Genomic DNA, 16,605 nt, shown 5'->3' on the forward strand with positions numbered 1-16,605 from the left:
TGTGATTTTTGTATAACTTTATGATCTCAGGCAATCAAAAGCTACTCATCAAAATGCTATTAAAGCCAGAAGCAGGTATGATAATCTCATTTTGTTGGCTTATTGACCAATCCTTTTTTTGTTTATGTGGGTAATAACTAACCCCTTCTCATCTCTGACTGAGGGCACAGTATGACAGCTTGGAATTGACTTATTAAACTCTGTATTTCTTTTGCTTCTGCATGTTGTATCCAGTCGTGTCCATCATCAACATTAAAAAAGTAGTAGGGTATTGATCAGAAATGTTCTGTTGTAGAGCACAGGTGGCATGATAATAAACTGAAACTGTTGAAACAACAGTAGATTAAAATACAAAACAGAAAAATTATTATATAAACATTTAGATCTGATTTTGCTGCAACAGGAGTCTCTGGAAGAACTACCTAAACAGTGGTTTGCATCTAAGGGCACAAAACTTAGTCTGTTTTTAAAAAAAAAAAAAAACAAAAAAAAACCACACACCCCAAACAAACAAACAAGGCAAATAAAACTACACAAAATAAAACAAAAAACCTGTCTGTCCATTCCCCTTTTTGTAATGAACTTCACCTCTTTGAGGTGATGTGATAAGCCACAAGAGCTAGCTGTGATTGATGGAGTTGGTAGTTGACAGAACCCAGCTGTGGATATGAGTTACATTAGAAAACAAGAGTTCAGTTAAAACATGTAATAAATAAAAGTAACTGCTAAAGAAATGTATTCATCTTCAGCTTCTTATTTTTTGCATGTGCACCAGTGAAATTTTGAATGAAAGCTGAATTCTTTCTCATTATTGCCCTTGCTTGTTTTTACTCAGATTGTAGTATGTAGGCAAACTGAATTCTCTTTTCTCTAGTTTGCTTTATCTTGTAGTATCACATAAAAGCACACTTATTAATTTTCTTCTTAATAGCCAGGAATTATTTGTTTGCAAATGGGATGAAAATTAGAGCTGGGATGTCTGCTTATGCCTCACATCTGTTGTAGCTAGTTACTTATACAGTGACACTTGCTCAAAGATTTTAATTTCTGGTTATGGAAAATCTCATTTGGTGAACTGTGGTCCTATGTATAAAAATAACTTAGCATACAAATTTCACCCATGCTTTTTTTTTTTTAATCTAATAAATTTTGCAAATAAAAAGCTGAGTGCAGGTCAGCACTCAGGACCAAATGGACCAATTTTGAGCATGATCAAGTTCAGTCTTTGGACGTTTGATTGTCTCTGGATGATGGGGAACAGGGATATTTTCAAACATACTATTCAAATGACTGTTGTTGTTCCAAATACTCTCTAGTCCTACCTTCCATATACAGTATCTTCCTTCCAACCATATGTAAGCAAACAAGAATGTGAATTTCAAAATTAGCATAGTTGTTTGGCCCTTATCAGTATGGCAATTTCATACACACACGTTCTTTAGAATGTGAACAAATGGGAATCATTGGTAATACCTTCTGCAAAAGAGGGAAAGAAGTTAGTGTTAATGTAGGGTTTGAATGGAAAAAAAGATTCAAACAAACAAAAAACCCCCACTATAACAAAACAGAGCTCCTAAAGTTCTCCAATACTGTATAGTATTGGAACGTTCTTTGGAACAAGTACACCATAAAGCGAGAAAATACAGTTGAGAAGTGATTTGCCCCAAACTCGTATCTTGGTTTATACACATGAAATGTATCCACGTTGTAGATGTAATATGCTTTTTTTTTTTTTACAAATTATGTTTGTCATCACATACAGTTAAATGTTTATAATAAAGGAAATATTAGCGGTCTAGAGGAAGGATGAAGGACAAACTTTTGCTGCAGATCAAGATACTGTATTGTGGGAAAAAGTGTTATGTCCAGGGTGGAATGAGTAAGGGATGAAAAAAAGCAGTGACCGGAACAAAAGAACAAACATGCATTTCTGCAGGTATACACCTATATATGAATTCTATTCTAAATACACCATTCTATGAATATAGACATGTACACACACAAATGAATTCATGAAAAGGAGACAGTCCAATGTATGTTGTTGGTGTATAATACAAACTAGCTATGATTAGCCTGGTCATGTGACTTTTTTTATCAGCCTCATCTTCAGATAAATTTTATGCAGCGCTCTATATTGCTAGAGTTTACTATAGCAATTACTATTTTGGTTACATGTGTTTTATTTTACACCAGTTTTGCAAAATTACCTTGATTTATACATTGCATTACAAATCAAACTATGTACGAACTATGTAAGGTGGATAATGTACTTACTACCTTATACCATTAATGATGGGGCTTGTTCAGATCAGTACAGAAAACAGTTTTTCCTTTTTTTTTGTATATGCAGTATGAATCCTAGTGACAGGTTTATCATAGATATAGTGACAGAACAGAACTACCACAATTTCCTTTTCAGACAAACTTTGTAGGAATAACATTCTGGAGAAGTATTCATAGATATGAGACATACACAGATAAGGAGGAATCACCTGTCCATATTTTAGAGCTTTTCTATGCGTTTTGTTTTTCATGAATAAAAATGCATATTTTCAAGGCTTGTTTGCAACATCTGTTTTGTAGAGGAGATGCATTTTTATTAATGTTTGCTTTACTGATGAGCCACCTAGGCAGACAGGAAGTTTTGCATACATTTTTAATGAAGATTTTTAAGCAAAATGTGTGTGGAGGAAACAGTGATTAATAAGTTTACGGTGTTAAGGGCACTTTTTAGCTGAACATAGTAAAAATGGTTGCATTGTGTTCAAGAGGTATAATACATAGTGAACCTTAAAATGTGCAAATTAGCTGATAAGGAGAACTTGTGTTAATGAGCAAATAACATTCTGATGTATTGAAAGTGATAGCTGAACAGCTGGCAAAGGTGGCTATAAAGGACCTTCAGATGAAGATACCAGTATTATAGGAAAATCAGGCAATGGCAGATGTTAGGACTTAGCAAAGCAATGTGGGTTTGGGGTAAGTTCAGGGTTTCTGCCTGCAGCAGGCACGCGCTCTCAACTCCTGTGGGGATTACTTGGGGGTCAGCAGCTCTGCTGTGGGCCATGGCCAACAACTTGAGAGCAAAGCTTCTGAGCTTGGGATGCAAAATGCATCGGGGCTGTTTATACCTGCAGTTGTGTAATAAGCAATATGGAACTGTCAAACAAAAGCTGTGGTAAAGGCAGCTGATATAAATTCTTACTGTTTAGCTGTGCCAGTGTTCTCTTGCTTGGTGTCAGCTCAGATCGTGTATAGATTGCATGTACTCTCCCCCCAAGACAGGGTCACGTTGTTTTTCAAGGCTATGAGTCATGCTTTGCTATTCTTTTCTGTGAAGCTCAGTGGAAGAGATCCAACATACAGTTCGTGCAGCGTAGAAGGGAAGATGTAAATCCTTCATTCTGAAATGGATTAAACTGAGCCTATATTATATATGGTGGTTGGGATTTGACAACAATCACGTGGTGTGTCATAGCAGCTTTACAGGAACTGCGGGCAGGATTGCTGCTCCTAGAGTCATATTTATATAAACGAGTCCGCAGCTCTTCAAAGATGGAGCAGTTCCGTGAGACGGTGAATTTTGAAGTGCTTCTATGTCAAATGAAAAAATGTCTAGCAAAATGAAACCTTAAGTAACATAGAATGTAGCGATACCCAGAAGATTGCTGTAATTATAGAATATATTTCAGTGCCTTTGAAATGATGATTGTAAGTATAGGATTTCCAGAGTCCATTCAGAAATGTTTTGAATTGAACAGGAGCATTCCATGAGCATGTCCCTTATGGAGGAAAAAAGAAATACGAAGTGTAATTGTAGTTTCTTCTTCATGGAAACATTGTTGAGGTTAGGTTCTGTGAAGTTCAATACAAGTTATTTTCCTTTCCTTTTATGAACTTATTTCTTAATCCTTAAATAAAGAAGTGAGAAGAAACGGAATGAGAGGTCTCTTTACTTTGTCAGTGTTTTCATGGGATATGATATGCAGACTAACACTTCCTGTCTTTCTGACTCTGCGCTTCTGGAAGCAGAGCTATTCTCTGCAGTTATAAACTGTGTATTACAAATAAACGCTTCCTTTTGAAACTTGTTTTCAGTGTCAGGAACTTTATAGTACTAATGGGTTGAATCAAACCAGTGTGATGCACTGAGAGAGAGAGTCGAAATGACAGCATCCAGAACAGGCTCTCACTGCACTAGTAATTGTGTTGTTTCAGCTGTGTTTCAGCAAAGAGTATTAAAAGGCTATTCTGAAGATGATACTTTGATTATCTATTTTCTGAAGTTCTGGAAAAAGTAGTGCTTGGAAATTTATTGGACTATTTTCTTCTGCTTTGGTATGGTATAAAGTGTACAATTTTTTTTCCTAATCCAGATGTTTTTTGGTTCTGGCAGTGTTAATACATGTCGTACATGTGGGTGTTTGCTTGCTGTATCCAAGGAAAATTCTTAATCCAGGTCATTTTTCCCCCATTATATTTGATCACAGTGAACTTTCCAACTAAGGAAATATAGAAAGATACAGAGAAAAAAAAACACACACACACACAAAAATCTCCTGCTTTTCATTTTAAACTGTTTTCTTTTCAGAAATGCTTTGAAATGAAATGTTCTCTTCCCAGCAAAAGAAAATGTTTCAGCAATGTCACCAGATGGCAAAACCCGTTGTTTACAAAGCATCATGTGTTTACTCACGGATATTTTCACTTGGTGGGGGAGAGGAACAATAGAACGGAGATGGTTTCAGCTGCTCAGCACAGTAATGACAATAAGACAAGAACCCTAGAGTGTTATCAGAGGAACTCAGGTGCTTATTTTCCTAGTAGTTCAGCATTCTCTGCCATAGTGTTGTGAAACATGGTATGGCCTAGTGCTTCAGATTTCTGTACTCAATATTCATTCTTCTGATTTAGCAGTTAAAAACAATTTCAGAAGACAGTCTGCGCAGTCTTTTCTGATACTTTCTTGGTTCCTAAATAATTCCTAGGTTTTAATGCTATTAGATGTTTGCAGGTCTTTCAACCAGTCAACTCATTTTCCATTCTTGATCAGCTTCAGGCAGAGAACCCACATTTTTCTCAGTAGTTTGATTATCACAATAAATCACCATTATTAGGGGAGATTTCCTTTACAGTTTGAACCCACCTGGCTTCAACCTTTGAACCTGAGTTCTTTTGCTTTATAATAGGAAGCATGTTATTTCCAATGTTCATGTGCTCTTGGTAGAAAATGTATTGCTGTTTTTCTGTTGATACATTAAATGGATACATCTTGAGTCTTCCACTTTTAAACATCTCTCTCATTCTGATAATTTCAATTGGTTTTGCCACGTGCGTGCCAGGTTTTCATGTGTACGCCATGCCTTCCCACAGCATTCCATTACAGGTCTCACTATCATTGTAATTAGAAGTAGGGTTAGGTTTTTTTGTATTGTTCCTTGCACCTGTTTTGTTCCAAAAATCCTATTAACCCAGATTTTCACACCATAACATATAGTACTCATTTTGTGTTTGCCCTTAACAACCCTTACTTTCATGCCTGAATCAAGATTCCCCCATATGTTAGTTACTCATTTCATTCCTTGATCTTGGGTGTGAAACTACATTTGCTTGGACTAAAATACATTTTATTTGATGGGGCTGGTTTACAAAAAGTATGACCTCAGTCACCAGTGAGGCTCTCTTCTTTGCAGTCGTGTAAGCGTGGAAACACTCCTTGCTGTAACAGAACTGTACTCATCCTTCTTCAGCTTTCCAGCAGTCTATCTGCAAACATTATCTGCAGTGTTTTTGTATTTGCTTTCAGACGACTGATGAAAATGGTAAATAGTACTGGGCCTTGCACTAATCCCTGTGGAGTCTCACTTGAAACAGCCTTGTTTGATTCCCCACCAAATGCTTCTTCCCAAGATCCCTCAGCTATCCACCTGTTTCTTAATTCTTTTTAATATAAGCTCGGTTCCTGTTGAATAAATGCTACCTGCTTTATCAGTGTTTAGCACAGTGCTTAATCACCTATCTTACCCAAGTACATTATTATTCTTGACTTATAATTACCAGTTAGTGTGTTATATCAGTAGAGAATGGAGCTAAAATTGTTCACAGCCTTAGAAAGAATGAATGCTTTCTCATCTCACTTTTCAGTAGGCTGGGAACATAGCCTAATCAGAAGCAATAAATGTGATAAATGGCATAGTTAGTTGTGCAGTCTGCTTTATTCTTTGAGGTTCTGATGTCATACTTAACATCACTGCATGTGTTTTTCAGTGTCATTAGCCAGGGGAAATACCTCCTTGTGGTGTCTAGTGTGTTCTCTAGTGACCTTTCTTCCATCAGGGAGAACTAAGGTAGTGGAAGACCTGTCTTCTTGCTTAAAAAGCAAGAGAAAAAGATAAATGTGGCTAGTACTGTATATATGAGAATGTGTGCCTTGCCTTTGAAAAAATAGCGAGGCCAGGGATCATTGTGGTGGGATTAACTCAGTCTGTCTTAGCCTAAGGAAAAGTCCTGTTGTACACAGAGATGAGTTTTATCTTTTCTATAGGGTTCTGCTGCTCTGTAGAAGTTGCACGGTCTCCATCCCAGAGCTGTCAACAGTTACATAGATGCCCTGAATCTCATTTATGGCATGCTTCAGAGATGAGACCAAAGTCTTGGTTCTGAATGGGAATATGAAATAAATTACTCTGTCTGGAAGTGGTGATATAAAATTCCATCCTCCTTTTTCCCCTCATCTCCCTGCACATCCTGTCGAGATAGGAGGGCTCCAGCGCTGTACCCCTCCTCACTGTAAGCATGACCTTGGGGTTAACAGGCCTTCACTCTTCCCACAGGAAACCCTGCCTACGTGCCTGAATACAAGTAATCACTTCAAAAAGTGGGTAGGTTGTTATGGGAAAACTTGCATTATTTCAGCTTGTTTCTTCTTTCCTCACTGAAGAAATGAATTTTCTATCTTCAAGCGTGTCTTACTTGTATCTGTTAGAGATGACTAGATCTGTTCAACCAGAAAGAAATTCAGAGCAACAAAGCGATGGGAAAGGCTGTCACTGCATATTATTTTAAGGAGTTACCGTTTCAGTTAACATTTTGTGTTAATATTCAGTACTATCCCTTATCTCTGGTAGACAAAAATCTAATTTCTATACTGATTAAAGCTGTTTGGCAACATCAGAATAAAATAAGGTCGTTAGTGTGATAGAAGAGAATTCCAATTGTTATCATGCTATAGTAATGTAAAATGATGGTTTCACAAACAACCAAAGATGGTTGAAACCAGATATGCAGTAAAACTTCTACAGGGATTAAGTGCAAATGCCAAAGTTCACCTCTTCCTTTGGTACAGCTATGTCCTTCTGATTGTTTAACGTGGATTTATATTTAAAGAATTGAAGTTGGCTGATACTCCTTTAGCACTGTTCATCCAGTGTTTAGCACTGAACAGAATTTATCAGTTCATTACATCTTTGTATTTCAATTATGTGTTTTGGTGACATACATGCATGGACTATGTGAGTGAGTTATTTCAGAATACTCAGTGAGTTTTGATGTTGGTGTAATTCAAAAAGGATTGCATGTCTTGCATATCTGGAAGTGCTATAACTTTTCTGCTGTGTGGGTTGGGACTTCCTAGCCTTGTATGACATTTTTCTTTCCTGTATGAAGAAGGAAGCTGGAACTTGGGGCATTTTTGTAGGATGACTATTCAACTACATTCAGTTAGTGTTATTAATTAATGAACATTCGGGATGCAATTAATCCGCACTGTTTGATATCCACATAATGTTTGTGATTAAAATCGTTTAAAACTACACTTGTAACTTACCAAATGGAAGACTTCTTTGTCAAATCCTTGCACCCTTTCCTCCCTGGCTTGGTTTGTTTATTTGAACATCAGTGATGTTATTTTTTTCATTTCTCTTTAACATTCACTCTTTACACTGGTTATTCACTTTCTCCCCGAGAGCAGTGTGTAACTAATTTTGAAACTTTTACTATTCAAGGAAAAGATAATAAAGTCATAGTAAAAATATTTTTGACAGATTCAACAGCTTTGTAACACAAAGGAAATTTTCTCAAGTTTCTGTTAAAAGATATTACTCAAAATTTCCAACATATTCTATTGTACTGTTCATCCTTCTGAATAATGGTACAGGCTGAATTAAGCTGAAAAGTGTTTCTGTGCTTGTCTTCGCTGCCTCCAGTGTTATATGTGCAATCAGGATAGAGTATGAACAGGACAGCATACCTGATTTGAAGAGACAGCAAATTCCTTAACCAAAAGTGAAAGCAACAATAGGGAATAAGGAATTTCAGACAGCTGAAATAGGACCACATTTCTCCAAACTGAATCTGTCGGTTAGCAGAACATATTTGTTCATAAGGTAATACGCGTTATATCTGAGGAATGTGTGTTTCTCAGTGATTGCTAAAAACGTAGTTCTCCTAAGTTTTGATGAAGATTATCTCCAGCTGGACACAATTTGCAAGGAGGATTCTCATCTTTCCTAAGTAGAAAGAGACTCAGGACAAGACTCAAAACATAAGGCTGCAGGGTCCTACTCTATGATTCAATTAGGATTCTAATTATGCTGGACATAATTAGAAGCCAAAGGCAGCTGAGCAGAAGAAAACATGTTCTAACGAGTGATGTTAGGTGGGCACACAGTATTAGGGACTGTTTGGGCTTCATTCCATTGCCAATATGTGTTTCAGAGGGTCGAGAGCAGCACCAGCTCCAATGCTTGTAGCTGGTGGGCATCTCAGCAGACGAGGACAGAATACACCCTGTTCTGGCATGGCCTGATGCTGCTGGCAAGTTGTGCAAGGCTTGCTGCTGGCATGGGTGCAATTCATAGTGCTAGGCAGGAAATAAATTTTTAGCAAGGATTATGAAGATATAGTGGAGAGGGACTGTCTCCAAGGTAAGAGCAGCCTCTGCTCTAAAATATACCCTACATAGCCTCTGGCTGGAAGATCACAGGTTTCCCATAGCTCCTGTGTCACAGCTATCAGTCCCATGCAAATATATCAGAGATTAAAAGGGTATGGTCCTAAGTGCTGATGTTTGAATGAATGAGTTGTGGTTCTTCAAATCAGTGGGATGCAACAGCTAGGGAAACTAGTTGGACTTTAAGAATTACTGGATACCACGCTGGTTTCCAGGGGTGTTTAAGAATCTAAGATATACTAACTTTAGGAGTGAGAAGTTAATTCAAATAGATATGAGCATCACAACAAGGGGAGGGACAGAAAGCTATTTAACCACAGACATTTAACGAGGCTTCAAGCAGTCTGAACAAATTGTTGATGTAACCGTTGGAAGCACAGGAATACTGAGCTTGGATAAAACCACATGGGGAATTTTCAGAATGAGTACAAACATAATAAGCTTAAACTTTATATGCAGATTGGAACTTTACACGCCTGGTTTTGCTATCAAAGAAAAAAGCTCTATGGGAAGTGACTATTAGAGTTGCTTCTGAGACTCGTTTTTTTTACATTATTTTGCTTCCATCCTTCCAAGACTGACCCTTTTTTCTGTTACTTACTGGCCACATGCTTACAGACCTTCCCTTTATACAGCAAACAACTGTTGGGAAAGTAATTTTTTCTCACTGCTGAGGTACTGGATGGCAGATTTTATAACTACCTTCTTGTTACACATACTGTTATGGCTTGTATAAAGGGATGTTAAACTAGCTTGTGATATCATTATTTATCTATGTTACAGTATCAAGTGTAGTCCCTGCTAAGATGATAACACTATTACATTATGTGCTCTTCAAAGAAACAGGGAGAGATACAAGTGCACTATCATGGGAAGGCTGAAAATGAACACAAAAGTAAATTACAGTATCAAGCAAATCTAGGATTTATTTTGCAGTTCTGGTTCTTTCCTGGCACTCCAAAGAAGGAAACATCTAAATTTGCATGTAACAGACTTGTAAAAGGTCTGTGTAAATTTTACTACCATGGATATTTTTTAGTCTTTGTATAAAGCAACATATTACTTGCTTATTTGCTATAATCTTCCCAGTCAGCTCCATTACAAGTGACTGGGATTGTCTAGAATGTCAAGTATGAACACTAAACAACTTGTATAATAAATCCCAGTAATTACCTTTTTAAATTCACTTATAGGTGTTGAGTCACTCCGGATGTACCTGAGAGAACAGAAAATATGAGGTGACATGCTCAAAAAAAAAGCACAATATGGTTCTAATTCTCCTCACCTGACAAAATCTTTGAAGTTCAAAAGGCAACAATGAAGCGATGAATCTGGGTGATTCTTTAGCTATAAAAATGCTTTGACATGGCCAAGTACTTAGGCACATAAATAGGTATCACATACAAGTCTAGCTGGACAATTTATATAATTAAACACATAATTTGGTATTTCTTCAGAACAGCTTCAGCATAGGCCAAAATTCTCATTAAGCCAGACAAAGTAATTAAAATATTGAAGGGAAAATAACACAAAGAAATCCCTGGTCTAGATGCATGTTAACCCTATACAGTATACAGACTTGAAAATGCAAATCTGAATACAGATGTGATCAAAACTATGGGAAAACCCTTTGCATTCAGGTTAGATGATAAAATCACTATGCTAAATGCTGGAATATGATAATTTAAATGGAATAAACTAGTTTTGAAACTTGCAAAGACAAGATGACTTCCTGGAAAAAATCAGTTCAGAGAGCAAACTAGATGTAATTTATGACATGTACGCATGAGCATTCATATTCCCAGTTTGGTTCAAACAGATTGCAAAGCATATTACAGTAAAAAGGAAGAAAAAATAACTGATGTCAAGAAGGGTGGAGTTAAGGTTGGAAGAGCTGACAGTTATGTTCATAACTTCATGTTACTTCTTAAGCAAGTGATAAGGGATAGTCTTCTCCCAGGAAAGAGCCATGGAAACAGTTGCTGTTTAGCAAATGTATGTCTTTCATTTTAATTATTTAACAGGAGTGAAACTGGGTTGCCCTTCATAAGTAAGGTGTTCCCGCTTCTCTATTCAAAGTGTGCCACTGTTGTGTCATTGCTACTAGAGAGCCAACTCAGGCAGCCTGGAGGGAAGATGGTAAGTACTGTATGCTCAGGGCAGCTGTTAGTTTGCTTTTACCCTTTTCTTCACAGCAAGTTAGTATTTATTACCCATAGTGCTTAAAATTCCCAGTTAAAATTTGGCTCCATTTTGTTACTGTTGGTGCATGCTAAAAAGAGTTTTTTGATCTGAGGACCTTGCTTGTCAAAGTATAGAAAAGAATGGCATGGAGAGGTGATTTGCTTATTCAACAAACTGCAGAATTGGGAATGGAGTGAAGGTGTCTGACATGGCTTGTTCGTTGTCTGAATGAAGAATGTAGATGAGCAGTGTTGTGAATGACAGCACTAGTGAGAGGGAAAGTACTTTCCATGTTGCAGAAATCCCTACCTGACAAACATTCCTTATCAGAGCACGATTTGTTCCTCCTGAAAATGTTGATCAGGGAGTGAAAGAACAAGCTTGGTGAAGGCAATTATCTTATGACACTGTCCATCATAAATGACTACTCTAAGCTTAAAGAAGCTTTTCTTAAGCTGTCACAGAGTAACATAGTTTTCATTCCACAAAGAATCATCTGTAACCCTTTTAAAATCAAATTTTCTCAACGTAATGGACAAACAGATCCATTCATCCATGATGCAGTTTGCCTTTCCAAAATAAATTTGTTTAAATCAGAAGCATCTGTTCCTTTTTAAAATATCATCAAGGGGTGTAGTTACCAATTAGAAGAAGAGTGATGCAGAAAACATCCATGTCATCTTAATTTTATCAGATTTTGGCAACTGCAAAGAAAATTACCTTCCCAACAGACTGTTCATCTCTCCCTCCCTCTTAGCTTTTTCACTGCTTTCAAGATTTTTCTGGAAAAAATAGCATCATTTGTGACAGGCTCTATAAACAGCATTTAATTCCACAGCTGTTGAGAACACAGACATTTCCAGCATTTTCCATCATTTCTGCTGGTAGTTTCTGGCAGCTGGAACATCCATGTTTGTTGTTTTCTATTACTAGACTCCAGAATATTTGAAGTTCATTACAGCCTCTTCTGTATTTACAAGACAGACCATGGATCTTTTTTCCCTTTTTTTCCTCCTCTGTTCTGGAGCCCTGGTGTCTGACCTAGAACAGGTAAACCTCAGGGACCTGTGCCACCAACTGCCCTCAAATTTATTTCAGCTGCTTGTTTGGGCTTCCACTCCTTACCACTGAATAAGTTGGTCATCAGGGTCAGGTGCTGCTCATGCATTTCCCAAACAGCAAGATGAATATCCATGGACAGCGCAGGATAGAAAACTATATACCCAGAACGTAGCTTAAGTAGGCCATAACTTTTTAATGAATAATACATAGGAACTCTCTAGTGATAACTTATTTAGTACAGGTTGTGTCCTTACTGCTACTTTGCTCAAGCAGTTAACCAATGGTTGTTTCTGTTTGCTTCTTCTGTTAGCACTGAAGGATAATAAGGACAAGAACGTACCTCACATCTTGTCCAAATTAAATTAGCCACAATCACTCTACAACTCAGGATTTCAAGATTTTTTTTTTCTTCCAGTTCCATGTTCTGTATGAAAGAATGCAGAATGTTGGTTTTCCTGTATGCCTGACCACTTTTCTGAAGGCTTGGCTACTCAATGTGCATGAGTAAATAACACATGCTAAATCTGAGGCCACGTGCCCAGGGGAGAAACACTTTCTCATGTTCGGTAAAAGAAAGCCATGGTGGTGGTTTTTCCTCCATACACTGATGACGATTACAGAAATCGTAAACCAAGTGGGAGGTTTGCTTTCTCCTCCTTCTTGGAAGTGGCATCCACTGTCAAAGAAAGAGCTTTAAGCAGAACTTTATGAGGTGCTTTGGGTGGAGATTTCTCAGTTGTTCTGGTTTAATTGTACTTTTTATATACTTTCTTTTCTTCAGTACAGTGGCTAGAATATAGGTCTGAGCCTTTCCAAGTGATTATATTGAACGTTCAGGGTACTGTGGAGTCTGTAAAATCATGTTTGCTTTTTTATCTCTCTAGAGTAGCCAAAATTTTGAGTCAAAAAGTCAGTGTTCTAATTTATGTTGAAAGAAGCCCTAAATGGTAATATACAATTAAATATTTAAAGCAACACTGACTTTGTTTTTTTTTTTTGAAATGATGTAGTAGGAGTGAATGAATTAAAGGCTTATGTTTGTTAATTTTTTTATATAGCCTTGAGAAAACAGTTCTACAGGGTTTTATTTATTTTTGAGGGGGAGTTAAACTTTTTACGTTCCTCTGAAATCATTAGTCTAGTTCAGGAACAAATAAGTATCTTAAAAATATTCCCTTTTGTGAATGTTACAAACCTAAAAAGGGGAAGATCTGGCTTAGGGGGAGGTTTATGGAATTTCAATCCCAATTTCCAGACTAAAAGCTACATATAACATATAGATACATAATATTTTAAATACAGATTTGCTGTTTGAGGTTAGGAAACATACCGGGAAACATGCTACTTTGTATGAATTCAGTTGGGCTGCTCACATGAGAAAAATTATTACAGTAAATCCACCTGGGATAAAAATATATATATATATATATATATGTAGTTTGTCTTCATGCACACAACTTCTACAATGCACACAACTTTCAAATGGCCATAAATTATTTATTTATTTATTTTACTTTTTACCAGTTTTCCATTATAATATTTCTTTGGATGTGTGAAATATTAAACACATTCTTGCATATGTATAGTTCATAGCTGTGTGTTTACCTAGATCCCTGGAGAAATTCTTCTTGTCTGTATAATTCGCTTTTGTGGTGTAAAAATGTCTGTGAATAAAATGCAGACATAAACTGAAGACATGCAATTGACTTGTAACAGTATGTTCTAAACAATGATGAAAGGGTACTATTTGAAGTATGCACTATTTCATTGTAACAATGTTTTTTAACAAATATTTGGAGATCATACAAGATAAGAATATCTAAAATAAAACTGAAAAATAGCTGTGGGAACAATGTTTCTCCATTCTGCCTTTATATAATAGTCTTCCCCTTTCATGTACTGCACACTTAATTGGTAGTAGGGTAAAGAAGTCTCTGAGTTGGAACTACCTGAATTTATTTATTTATATATATATATATATATATATATATATATAGAGAGAGAGAGAGAGAGAGAGAGAGAGAGAGAGACTTGAAATATAATCAAAGAAAAATGCTAGTTCATACCAGTATTTCCTTAGAATGTATAAAGATCCTATGGTTTGTGTAGATGCTTGATCTAAAATTTAAATTGTATGTCAAATTGCATGGGCATCCTGTGGACTGCTTTATGGAATCTGTTTATTCATATTAGTGAATTGTTCAGTATTAGAAAAATGAAAATATTAATGAAATGATGGGAGTATTAAGCAGATTTACCAAAGAAGTATGCCATCTATGTGCAAAGCACAAGGAGTCTGCAGCTCATTTGTTCATAAAATGTGTGGATGTCAATGTCTTACCTGCTGGTGGCAGCAGACAGGGTAAGATCCGTCATTCTCCAGCAATTCTTATGAAGCAAATTGTACCTACTTGGGCAATACAATTAATTCTGACTCTTGAAAATTAAAATATAAGTCCCTGGTCACATTGCTAGGAGAATCCTCTGTACTTGAAAACGTTCAGAGAAATCTTAGAACTTGTATCTTTTCTATCAGGAGAAAGATAAGAAACCCGAATGAACACAACTGTCTGGACAAAATAAGCGTAGCCCATGAGTAGTGCAGCAGTCAACAAAGACAATGCTTTATGAGTTGTTAGGCTCCAAGAATCTGAACCACAAATATCCAAAACCGTTTATTCCTATGTAAAAGTAGTTTTAGTGGCTGGAGACTGCCATCTTTCTTTATGATAAAAGAAAGCATCAGGTGGCTGAGAGTGACTTAAAAGGGTAGAAACATTTGCACCTTATTTTTTAGTATTTGGCTGTGAGAGCTCTTGAAAGTCTGCTTTCTTATTCCTTTCATGTTATTGACTTCTATAAAGCTTGTTTTAGTAAACAATAATCAAAGATCAGAACTGTAATTATCTGTCTCTGGAGATGTGGTCCATAACAGTGCTGATGGGCAGCCTTGGTGTATATTATGTGCTTGTGTACTAATAAAAGTGTGTAAAATGAATGTTTGAGAGAATTTGATACTGAAAAATGTCCTGTCTGCTATCAGTGGTGTTGAAACAGATTTTGAATATAAGAATAAATTTCTCCAATTGCCAATGTTTTTAAAGTTGACAAAAATTCAGGTGCAAAATTAGGTTGGAAAGATGCTTGAACCCTGTTTAGAGATGTCCGTGATACTGTTTACAATGTAGCTTTTGTTCCAAAATTTGTAAGATGCCATGAGATGAGAAAATTGGTGGTGTTTTTGATGGTGAAACTAGAAAGCTCTGTGTACAAAGACAGTATTGATGTATCTGGAGAAAAAGAACTTGTCTCTGTCACTTAGTGTAATCCAGAAATAATAATTCTGCATGGGGATGGGCAAATGCCTTTGTGACGCTAATGAGTCAATTGTAAACGACCTTGTGAAATTACACAATGTGAAGGAAGGGGACAAAGCAACTGTACTTGTTATCTTGGGTAATGGTGTCATCCAACTGATAGCACAGCACAACTAGATTTCTATTTTTAGGTGACCAGTAAGTTAACATCAAAGGTCAGGATTTTATCCAAGTAGTGATGGAGAGAGAAAGAGTTTGCAAAATAGTTACCCAAGCCATGGTTCCTTCTTGGAGTACAGGAAGTCTATTACTTTCACGTGTATTAAAAATTAATCCCCAAATGAAGAAAATGTTTTACAGTGCCCTATTACTGTAATAACTGAATGCCTGAAATAACTGAATGTGTGCATTTAATGATGTATTATTGATATTAGGTAGTACCAGGGACCAAAATAAGGGAGCAGAACCTTCTAGAACAGAACCCTCAGTATGACTCAGTACAGAAAAGCAGTCTGTGTTCCAGAGAGTTTAGTTGTCTTCTGTGAAGCCCCATATTGAAACAAAAGGAATGCCTGTGGTGTTCTTGAAGTTATGGTGTGTAAATATTATATTTAAAAGCTAGATTATCTATAGTTAAACTTTGCATGATGGCAAGAACTTTCAGGGTCAGTTGGCCACAGTCTTGAGTCTCATAAAATACAGAATAATGATTTTCAAAATGGATCAGGCTTTCTGTTCTCAGCAGCTGCATCATACCTCTCCCCCAAAAGGCGCAGTTGCTTCAAAAATCTTTATTATAAGAAAATCAAACCTTAGTGTAGCCAAGCCAGTTGCATGAGAAGAAAAGAAATGATGCAGCTTGAAAATGGGCTACAGTAAGGTTGTCCAGTTCTACTGGTCTGACCTCTTCTGAGGTCATGTTGCTTGATACAAGAAATGAATTGCTTATAATCATCTTCCGTGATAAAAGGAATACACTTGTTTTACCTCTGGATAATTTTCTGTGAAATAATATTAAGATTTCTCTTAAGTGATTAGCATGTATTTATTATTAAACTGGAGTATGAGATTGAAGTGAAAGATGTTATTTTT

At 36.6% G+C, this 16,605-nt stretch overlaps 1 protein-coding gene across 1 annotated transcript in view; it reads left to right on the forward strand.

Annotated features, from left to right (window-relative positions):
- The first annotated feature begins 10,158 nt into the window (after positions 1 to 10,158).
- AKAP6 (A-kinase anchoring protein 6) overlaps positions 10,159 to 16,605 on the forward strand; it is a 234,126-nt gene continuing 227,679 nt past the window's right edge. The window contains 1 exon segment of the mRNA XM_040558408.1: positions 10,159 to 10,188. Coding sequence (XP_040414342.1) covers positions 10,184 to 10,188 — 5 coding nt within the window. The 5' untranslated portion in view covers positions 10,159 to 10,183.

The sequence above is a fragment of the Cygnus olor genome, chromosome 5 (assembly GCF_009769625.2).
Source record: "Cygnus olor isolate bCygOlo1 chromosome 5, bCygOlo1.pri.v2, whole genome shotgun sequence".
Classification (NCBI taxonomy): Eukaryota; Metazoa; Chordata; class Aves; order Anseriformes; family Anatidae; genus Cygnus; species Cygnus olor.